Here is a 10,822-nt window from a genome sequence, read left to right on the forward strand (position 1 = left end):
GGAGCTCCTGAGCCAAAATCAGAGGAATAAGGCAGAGAGCAGTAAGGGCTCCTGGGCAAATGTGAGCATTACACAGGAGGGAAGGATGGAAGGAATCAGCCAGCTCAGCCCATTGAAAGAAAAGCTCCAGGAGATCTGCAGCAAACCTAAAATGTTTCAGGGATAAAAATTTCCAGGAGGTTAAAAGGTATCCTGGTTAAAAGCCATTGTTGGTACAAGGATAAAAGGAAATAAACCAGCCACAGATAAATTTGGGCTGGAAATTAGAAAAAGCTAATTGCATTTCATAGAATGTTTCTGGTTTGTTCTTCCAGATGGAAAGAGAAGCTCAGGTTAGTGCAGGAATGCTACAGGCTGCAAGTGCAGGAGGAATGCAGGGGATGCTCAGCAAACTCTCCTCCATGCTTTTCTCTCTGGCCCCACTTCTAAAAAGGAAAAACCTTTCCAGGGAGTTTTTCCTAATGACCAAAAAAAAAAAAAAATCCTTTTCTGCAGGGAAAAGGTTTTCATTTTACACACATTGTCAGTGGAGCCTTCTTAGCCAGCTAATTTCTCAGGTCTTTAACCAGCCAGGCTGCCTGGAATGGAGAGATTTCCTCTCATCTCCAATCACTTGGCTGCACATGGAGGAGAAGCCCTTTGACGAGGTGAATTTGCAAGGCTCTCAAATCCTCTTTATTCTCCCTGTGCCATCCCTCCTTGACTCATCTCCAGGAGACCATGTTGGGCTAAGCCCAGAGCAGGCACAGAAAGGTGACAGCACCAATCCTAGACACACAGGCACACACAGATACAGCTCCCTCCCCTGCACCATAAATTAAATATCATCTCTACCCAGGGCTGGGGAAGATCAGCTGAAATAATGCAGCCCAGTCCTCTCTGATTCAGAGGCACTGAATCAGAGCAGCCCACAGCCCTCACCCAGCCCAGCCCACAGCCCTGCTCCTCCTGTGTCCCTGAGATCCCACAGTTCACATCTGGCCCGGCCAGGTGCTCAGCTGGGGGTTAAACACACACCTGCAGCCAAAAAAGGCTGAATGTGGTAATTCCTGTGTTAGTCAAAGCAATGATAGTGGGAGTCTGTAGTGAGACCAGTGTTCAGGCAACCAGGGCTTCAAGGAAAATGGCATTTGAGAGGCAATGTGAATTCTTAGGGACACTTTTTCCTGGGAGAACAAGCAGGAGAGTGAGGAGCACGAGGCAAAATGCACACAGAAAGGATTGGGGCACACACACAGTCTGGGGATAAAGGAGAAGGTGGCTGTTAGAATGAAAAGGCAGACAGGCCAACCACTTTCTGAGTGCAATTATTTTAATGTGTCTCTCTTTTCCAAATTCCACATTGCACACACGGAAACAACAATTTTTTATAAAAAGACTCACACCAGAAATGCTGACTTGGAGAATAGGAACTCTCCTTATCTCCCACTACACAAGGAGGCACGAAATTCACAACATCAGGCACAGCTGACCATGGGGGTGAGCAGACAGACAGACATGGGGATTACAAAAGACAGAAGAAGGCAAGAGCAGGGAGGCAGAGGATGTTCTCACGGACACCCTGCTGGGCAGGCAGGTGTGGGTCACAGCTTGGGGGAACACCCACCTCACCAGGGCATCACTGTGGGGCACACCCACCTCACCAGGGCATCACTGTGGGGCACACCCACACCAGGGCATCCCTGGTGGGTACATCCATCACACCAGGGCATCACTGGTGGGCACACCCACCTCACATCAGCATCTCACTGCTCCTACCCCTCTGCCTGCCCAGACACCATCTCTGCTGGTTGTGCTTTCTTGGTCAGGCATGGCATTATCCACCTCTGGTAGCATTTCACAGGGCAGCTGTGATGAGGAGTGATGCTCTCCAGTCCTGCTTTTCAAGACTTCAGCGAGCAAAGAAAGGAATTGTGTGCTTAGCACTTGATTTTACTAATTTTTTGGCTCTGAGTGCTCAAAGAAAATCTTGCAGTAACCATATTCACGTGGGAAATGTCTCTAAAAGATTTTGAAGCTGTTGTATGCTAGTGAGGCCAGCAAGATGGGAATCAAACCTACATCAGCAAGCTGTTCTGCTTAATTGCTACAGCACTCACGGGCAGGCAAAAATTGAGGGAGCCTTTTTGTCAGCACAGCAGTTCCTGCATTCCTGGGGCAGTGCTGGGGGCAGAGCTCCCCAGGAAAATGGGCATTAGGGGAGATCACACAGGGGTCAGGCTGTGCAGACCCACCCAGCTTGGAACAATCTCCAGATTCAGGTGTGCCAATGCCAGCCCTGCTCCTTGGCAATGCTCATGCCTAAAGCAGCTTTCCGTGGAGCTGGAGCAGGTGTTTGCCCCTCACAGCACACACCAATGCTTGCCCAGGACCTGGAGGCTGTACCAAAGATTGAACCCGCATCTACCCAGCCCTACACAAACACCCTTCTCCCAAACCTGCCTCTTCTCCTCCTCATCATTACAGACCCACCCTGCTAAAATCAAGATGTGGAGAAGGAGCTGTTGGAGGCAGCAAACTGCTGGAGGACTCAGGGACTCACGTTATGACTCTTTGGTTAACCTTTTATCAAGGAATTACTTCAACCTCATCCTACCTGGGCTCATGCAGGGACATCAGCTGCCCAGGGGCTCCCCAGAGCAGCCAGGACACCTCCTGCATGGCCTGTACAGCACCAGGGCTTTTCTCTCCACAGAGGTGCCCTGGTGGCCAAGGGGAGCCTTGGTCATGCCACAACCCCTCCCTGTCCTCCAACATTTCCCCTTCAGCCCTCCCACCTCTCTCTGCATGGATTTCTGGTGGTTAAAGCCTCAGGGGTGTGTTGTCCTCAGCAAAGCAAGCAGCTGCTGCTGGGCTGAATGGGAAGAGTTTCCTCCCTCTGGCTACAGGAGATGTAAAGTTCTGTAAGAGAGAGAGATGGATGGAGGGAGCGTGGCATGGAAAACACATCTCAGAGAACCCAAGGGGTGGTGAGGCCATGGGCTGTTTGCTGACCCTTCTAGCCCGGGAAATTTGAGCCATCAAAGGGAGAGGTAGGAGGATGCAGGATGAAAAGAAGCCAAAGTGTGCAGCTCTCTGCTGCAGGATCACAAATGATGGGAACTGACAGACAGTCAAGGCGCAAATGGATTATTTCATGGGGGAGAAATCCACTCAGGGCTGCTACATACAGGCACCACTGCCAGCTCAGGAAGCTCCTAAGCAACAGCACACTGGAAGCTGGGAAAGCACTTCTGGCAAGCAGCATCCTGATTTTCCCCTGTCTTTATGTTCCTCTCAGGACCTTGCTCTCAGCCTTGTCAGAAGCTGGATCCTGGGCTAGCTGGGCCACTGCAGTGATGTGGTGTGGTCCAGATGATTCCCTTGTCATTCAAAGCCCCAAAAAACACATTTCAAATATAGAGTTATCATAAACAGAGGACCTGTGCAGCCATTCCTACTCAAGATCCACTCTCTTGCTGCTTCCTCCCCACATGCAAGTCCTGCCTGGCAGTGCTGTCCTTCCCCACACTGAGCAGGAGTCAGAGCAAAGCCCATCAGCACAGCACTGTGCTCCCAGCCAGAGTCCCCCAGGGAAAAACACAAATCCTTTGCAGCATTATTCCATCAGATTAGGGTCTTTCTGAGGCACAGGGAGCGTCTTTGCTTGGAACAGCTCTTGATAAATTGTCTTCTGCAAACTCATCCCACTGCTTTGTGAGCACCCTGAGCAGCCCATTTCCTGCAGCAAGGATCCACTCCTGGGCAATAGATCCCACAGTCACCATCTTCCAGCAGAGCTATTCTGAAGCCCATACAGTCATCTACCCCCTGCCCTGAGGCGTGTCCCGAGCCAGCCTTCCACAAAAATATGGGAAGAATGTTGCCTAGTACTCAATACATAATCACGGCCCAAAAATTTAATTTGCAGGCTCCAGTTAGTCTCTGGTTACCCCAGGAGCTTATCCCCAAGGATCCAGCCTGGCTGATCTTCCAAGAAATACACTATGAGGAGTAGCACAGCTGCAGCGCAAGCTCATTAACGTGAGAGGAAAATACCAGCGCTGATTGTGATCCTTGTGGTTCCTTCTCTTAGAATGGGCAGTAAAATCGCCCAAATGAGGGCAGGATGGGGCAAGAATTTTCAACAGAGGAGAGATGGTTTCACACTGCTTTTTCAGCAGCAAAGACATAGCTTTGTCCCTACTGCCAAAAAGTCTGGCACTAAAAATGCTGAAATCTTCTTGTGACTGAGTGGCAGCAAGCTGTAATTTACTGCGTTCCTGCTTCTTTTATGTCCAAGAATTGCTTCACTTCTGAGAAGAAAGAGCTGTCATTTGTCGGTCCCATGTAGCCTCTCCTTCCAACTGTCACGTTATATCAGACAAATTAATTCATTCCCCTCTTCGATCTGCTCCCCAAAAACGGCAGCGTATTTCCAGGAACCGCTATCATCTTTTCACAGCAGCATCGTTATCAGTTTTCTCTTTAAAACTGTACAATGGGCATGTTTCAGCAAAAAAATCTGGATTATTTTTCTTTCTGCTGTTGCATCCATCTCCCTTAAAGTGGTTCAGAGAGGCCTGACTGACTGCTGGCTTTCCACAAGCACCTTCCCCATGCCCCTGACTGATGGCACAATTCCAGCCCACCCATGGCAGCGTTTGGCTGGCTGCTGACAAAGCTTTGCCCAGGTTTAGGATGTGGCCAGGTCCCTGGGCAGGTTGAGCTGTATGGCCTCTCCCCCTGTGGAGTATTTGGCCACTGGCCCGTTGCCCTCCATGGTGAAGAGTTTGCAAGCCTTGGCGTTCTCGTGCACCGGGGTGGACTTTTTGGAGGAGATGGGGGAGTTGGTGGGGCTCAGCTGGACAGCAGTGGTGTCCTGCACCGTGTGCTCGCTGGTTTCGATTTCAAAGGCTGTGTTGCCAGGTTTGATGAGGCCAATGTTGGAGCCTGGCTTGGATTTCCTGGCCCCGTGGGCCGGGGGTCTCCGGCTGCAGATGCAGCAGGCACCGAAGAACGTGAAGGCCACCACCAGCAGGATGGGCCCGATGATGATGGGAGGGTTGTTCACAGGGAGGAAGGTCCCAAAGGCAAAAGCTCCCACTAGGGTGATGTTGATCCCTGCTAGCATGATGCAGAGTCCACAGGCACAGCAGAGAGCCGGGGAGGGGAGGCCCTGGGGCCGGGTCTTCTTCTGGGTGGGTTTTTGGGGCAAAGAGGCGCTGCTCTTTTCACTGAACATGCTGGGAAGAGTCTTGGAGGTCACCTCAGTCCTCACAGGGTGAATGCTGTGTTGAGAAGGCTATTTCCAGTCTCCTGTTGTCTTGAAATCCTGGAGAGGAATGAAGAAGCAGCTGTTAGGGCAATTAACCAAAGCACATATTCCCTGCCATTCCTGGCGACCAGCATCTTCTCTGGGTCTGCTGGTGCCAGAAACTAAGCCTGGCAAATCCAAGCCTGCTTTTAAGGCTGAACTTGACTTAACCTTGAACTTGACCACCCTGACTGTGGTGGTCACACATGGTCGCCCTCAGGCTGGAGCACTGAGCCCAGCGTGCTCCATGTCATTTGCTCTCCATGTGGATGATGCCCAAGTGAATCCAAGCATGCCACGGCCAGAGCCTGTGCCATAGCTGCTCTCACAGGGTTTGTCATCACCCACACAACACCTGTCTAAACAGAGTCCAGGACTGCCCTGAACACCCCTCACTGCAGTACTGGTGATGTATTTTTGAATGGGTAATAGTCCACAGTTGTGACAGAAAGGGGACATTTTGCTCCATGCCTCAGTTCTCTAGTAATTGAAATGAGTCATTCAGGTTGCCTTTCCAGCCAGTGGGATAAAAGGTCCCAGAAGATGACCCAGAACATCCCCAAAGATGTCTGTACTGGGAGGCTGAGCTGACTACAGAGGCAGCCCTGGAGATCCCTCGAGCAGGTAGCATTGGATGCTCAGTGATACAAACACCATCCACAGACACTGAATGACACCCTGTCAGTCACACAAGTCTGTAATAAAATGGAGCAAATGTGGCTGTTTTGTCAGCTAGACCATGCTTTGAACCATGCATCTCACCATCTTTGGTGTGATCACAGGAGACCCCACAGAAGGGGACTGGGAATCTTTTTTGCCTCAGCAGCCATAAACCCAAACTTCCACAAGCCTTGAGCACTATCAGCTCCAGGATGGAGGCTCATGGAAACTGAGATGCTGAAGCTGAAAAGGAGCCTGTGTAGGGATCTGTCTAGGACCCAAGGCAGTAACACAGCCCTGGCTGACAGCAGCAGCTTCTCCATGGAGGAGATTATTGGATGTGATGAGAGCTGGATTTGTGTTTGCTGTACTTGCTGGGAAGTCAAATTGCCAGAAGCCAATTTGTCAGCAGTTTGCTGGTGATGTCTTTGATTTTACAGGCAGGAGAGCGTTTCTCTTCCCAGCCAGATTGCAAACAATAGCAGTCTGCTCTTCCTTCCTCTCCTGCCTAGCTCCCTAGCTTCTTCCCTCCTCTCCTGTCAAATCCCTTTTAGAAGTGTTGTCAGCAAAAAACTGATACCACTCAGTTTCTATGGCAGAGCCAAGATGCTTTGTTGTGCTATCAACACCCTGTAGCCACTAAATTAAACAAAAACCAAAACAAACAAAGCTAAAACAAAACAACACCCCAAAACCAAACAAAAACACAAAACAAGGAAAAACACCAACCAAACAAAAAAACAAAAAACAACAACTAAAAACAAGCCATCACCCATCACACTGACACACACCAGTGGGATCAGCCGGGCATTTTCAACATCTTTCCTAGGTTATAAAATTTTCTGGCACCTCCAGCTGAGGCAAAGCTCTCTGCTGCCCTGTCAGGTGTCATATCTCATTTCCTTGGCTTGGACTTTTGTTTAGACCTGGATGTGTGCAGCACTGAACTTTCAGCAGAGTTCCTGTTCAGTGAGGCAGCTGGAGCTGACAAGGACAGGATTGAATCCTTCCCCATCTGGGGATGCCTGGCTGGGGAGAGGTCTCTCAGCAGGCAGAGATTTTTCAGGATACTGAGAGAGTGTGAGAGAGAAAGGGCATTTTCTCCATCAGCCAGGCTAACACACATCCATGTTTGCCTAGCAGTGTCCTTTTGTTCTGCCTGGGAACCCTGGCATGCTGATGGGAGCTGGAGCCCCGATTCTGCCTCCTTCACCAGCCCTGCACGAGCAGCAGGATAGCTTCTGGTTAAAAACACATTTTTGCACTGTTTGCAGACCAGCCCAAACCTTTAGCACACAGAGGCTGCAGACACCCCAGTGTGGCTCTTCCTCTTGGTTTGCCCCACATTTTCCCACTACAAAATACCCACCAGGGAACTGCATGGCTTCTCGTGGTTAAAAACATCACCAGATTCACTCCATCAGCTCCCTTCCTCCTGGCTTCTCACCCTCACCTGTTTCCAGTTTGAAGGAATTCTCCCTCCTGGAAGTGCCAGGCAGCTGGGCTCCAGCAGGACACTAAACACCCCAGCTGCTTCTGCTCTTAGGCAAGGCATCACCAGAGCTCTGCCTGCCCCTGAGATTTTCATGAGGAGCTTCAACCTGTTGCCCATCCCATCTGTCAGGGGGCACCTGTAGCCACTCCAAAGGGACCCTGTGGTTTCTGGCTGCTTTAAGGCTGCAGAGGGATCACCCAGCATGGTCCTTCACAGCTCATTTTCTCTGCCTGGCAATTTTTGTCCATCACTACAGACCCCTGAGCACAGGGGCTGGAGCTTGTCACACCCTCTCTACAGCTGCGCCAGAAGTGTTCTATGGCCATGCTGTGTCCAAGGCAAAACTTCTTTCCCCTTGCCTTTGCTTGCAGCACCTACATGGGGTAATGGATCTTTCCCAGCGGAAAACAATGGAATCACTGGAGATTCCTGCCTGGAACCTCTCCCATCAGGCTGGGGGCAGGAGATCTTGGAATTCAAGCATGATTGCAGAACATGATCCCAGAACATGATCTGCACACACACCACAGGGTAACTCACAGCACAGAGAGATGTTTGAGCTGGGAACACACAGAAAGTAGATCAGTGGTTGCTTTTGTCTTCATCTCCATGTGAAACATCAGGGATTGCACACAAGGAATTCCTGTTAGACCACCAGATGACATGCGGCTGAGAAAGCCAACAGAGCAGTGGAGGATAAAGCAAAAAAGAAACCAAAGCCACTGAATGCCTTACACTATCCTCTACCTAACAAGGCCCCATGACAACATACAGTCCATGTTTTTTCTGATTGTCATGCACAACAGGAGCATCTTTGCTCTTCTGTCATCTCCAAAAGCCCAGGCTGATGCTTTTCCATACCCTTCTTAGGCACAAGGATGGGCTGATGTGGGTCAGCTCCCACTGCTGACCTGCCTGGGGATATCTGGCAGCTTTTACCTTTCACTACAGTGAAATTAATGGCTTAAAAACTTACCAACTTTTCAGCCAAATTATTCTGATTAAAATGATCAATTTCTGTTCCATCAGGAGTGGGAAAAGTTCTCTTTGGGCTCTTTGCTTGATACAGGTTCTTTTCTTATCAGTTAGAGTGTAGGTTTCGTCTCCAAACAATATTTCAGCCTGAAATGCACTACTGCAAGCACTGCTGTGCAAAATTAAAAGCTGCACACTCAAGCTGGCATGATGGAAATCCACAGGCTCTAATGATTCCTTCCAGGGGAATAGCCACCCCTCCCTATACTCTCAGGGGGACAAAGACAGACTTTCACCCATATCTCTGAGAGTTCCTAGAGCTTGAAGGTCACACTGACATATTCAGCCAGCATTTTAGGAGCATTGTTTAAAGCCACAGCAGCAGCACCAGCAGCATGCACAGCCAAGCACGCTTCCCTCTTAGTTGTAGTGGAGAGAAATTGAGCTGTCATCCTTCAGTGCAGCAGCACAATGAAAATATTTGACAGACCACAGACGAGTCCCCTTTACAGAGGTGTGATGGCACAGAAAAATAATGACAGTGATCAGCAAACTGAAATTGCAGTCAGACAGCTACAACCACCCCACACACAGGCAGGCTCACAAACACACAGGCACGCAACATTCAGCTGCCAGGAGAAGCACAAGACTTTTTTTTTTCGTGGGCAAACTGCTGGGAAAGTCTCGGGCAGAGCAGAGAGAGGTTGGGTGTCTGGAAGGGGAGGACGCTTACCTGGGATGGAGCGCGGAGCCGGGGAAGGCGATGGAGGGAGCGGCTGCCCGGGGTCTCACCCTTCACTCGGGGATGGCAAAGCCATGGCTCGTCCCAGCAGAACGGGGCTGGAAGCCCAGCTGTGCTCTGCGGCAGGGGTATCTCACATCCCCGCTCCCCTCTTGTCACCGAGCTCAGGAAACTTTGCTGGGGTGTCAGGCGGGCAGTCCTTGCAGAGCTCAGAGAGCTCCGCCGCTTTGCCCCCACTCTCTCCCTCGCCCTCGGAGGACGATGCTGCTCTCCCTAGGCAGGTGGGTGCTCAGCCGCAGCATCCCTGCCCCGCCGCATCCTCTGCTGCCTCCTCCTCCCGCAGCCCGCGGTGCCCGGAGGCTCAGCCCACCGCCCACCGCTGTCCGGCGCCGCTCATCCTCGCCCCGCTGCTTTTCCTCCTTCCTTTTCTACTTCAAGGCTGCAGCTCCCGCCCCCTTCAGCTGACAGAGGTGCCCGGAGCAGAACAGCCCCTTTTTCCCCCGGGGAGAGGAAAAACCCGGGAGCGCATCCCTGCCGAGGGTCAGCCCCGGGGCGGGGAGAGGGAGACACGGCCGGATGCCGAGGAACGGCGTGCGGGCTCGCCGGTGCTGCAGCCAGGCACGGAGCCCTCAAAGGTTTGAAACGCACTCAACGAGAAATTAAATAAAAAAATACAACCGGTGTTCGGTGCCTCTGGATGGTGGGGGGATGCCGGAGGGATGCGTGCCGGGGGCAGTCCGTGCTGGGCGGCCGGCGGTGAGAGGTGCAGCGTCCGGAGTGTGGGAGCTGCTATAAATAAATAAATAAATAAATAAATAAATGGATAGATAGATAGATAGATAGATAGATAGATAGATAGATAGTCCCCCAGATGCAAAACCAATGTTTCAAACGAGGGGGTGAGTCTGTGCTGGGCAGCCAGCAGTGAGAGGAGAGATGTATGGAGTGTGGGGAGCTGCTATAAATAAATAAATAAATAAATAAATAAATAAATAAATAAATAGATGGATGGGTGGATGGATGGATGGATGGATGGATGGATGGATGGATGGATGATGGATGGATAGATTAGATAGATAGATAGATAGATAGATAAAAAGTCCCCAGATGCAAAACTAGTGTTTCAAATGAGGGGGTGAGTCTGTGCTGGGTGGCTGGCAGTGAGAGGTGCAATGTCCAGAGTGTGGAGAGCTGCTATAAATAAATAAATAGATAGATAGATAGATAGATAGACAGATAAAAAGTCCCCAGATGAAAAACTAATGTTTCAAACAAGGGGTTGAGTCCGTGCCGGGCAGCCGGTGGTGAGAGGTGCAGCGTCTGGAGTGTGGGGAGCTGCTATAAATAAATAAATAAATAAATAAATAAATAAATAAATAAACAAATATATAGATAGATAGATAGATAGATAATAGATAAATATACCTCAGATGCAAAACTAATGTTTCCAGACCTATGGTACACTTGGAGGTAGTTGGTCTAAAACCACGCCTCATGCTAGAGCCTGTGTTAAGCACGGCCTAACTCCCACATTAAGGGGCCAATCTCTGTCTGTTTGCAGAGCTGGTGAGCACAGGGGACCTGGCAAACTGCAGCTGTGCACTGGATGGAGTAGAGATAATTCTCCCAGAGCTTAAGATGTGTTGACACTCAG

The 10,822-nt window shown here is 50.4% G+C and overlaps 1 protein-coding gene across 1 annotated transcript; it reads right to left on the reverse strand.

Moving 5' to 3' along the window:
• Positions 1-2,289: 2,289 nt before the first annotated feature.
• TMEM275 (transmembrane protein 275) lies at positions 2,290-9,455 on the reverse strand. The gene is made up of 2 exons (XM_054285716.1): positions 9,160-9,455; positions 2,290-5,314 (listed from the first exon to the last, which is right to left on the reverse strand). The coding sequence occupies exon 2, from the start codon at positions 5,222-5,224 to the stop codon at positions 4,676-4,678; it is 549 nt and encodes a 182-aa protein (XP_054141691.1). The 5' UTR covers positions 5,225-5,314; positions 9,160-9,455; the 3' UTR covers positions 2,290-4,675.
• Positions 9,456-10,822: the final 1,367 nt, after the last annotated feature.

Source organism: Melozone crissalis, unplaced genomic scaffold, assembly GCF_028551555.1.
Source record: "Melozone crissalis strain CALT ecotype California unplaced genomic scaffold, PUWL_Pcris_2 ptg000045l_1, whole genome shotgun sequence".
In the NCBI taxonomy this organism is placed as follows: domain Eukaryota; kingdom Metazoa; phylum Chordata; class Aves; order Passeriformes; family Passerellidae; genus Melozone; species Melozone crissalis.

What these genes read in the sequence shown, in the direction of transcription:
- TMEM275 (XM_054285716.1), bottom strand. Translation starts at nt 5,224, where the DNA reads ATGTTCAGTGAAAAGAGCAGCGCCTCTTTGCCCCAAAAACCCACCCAG.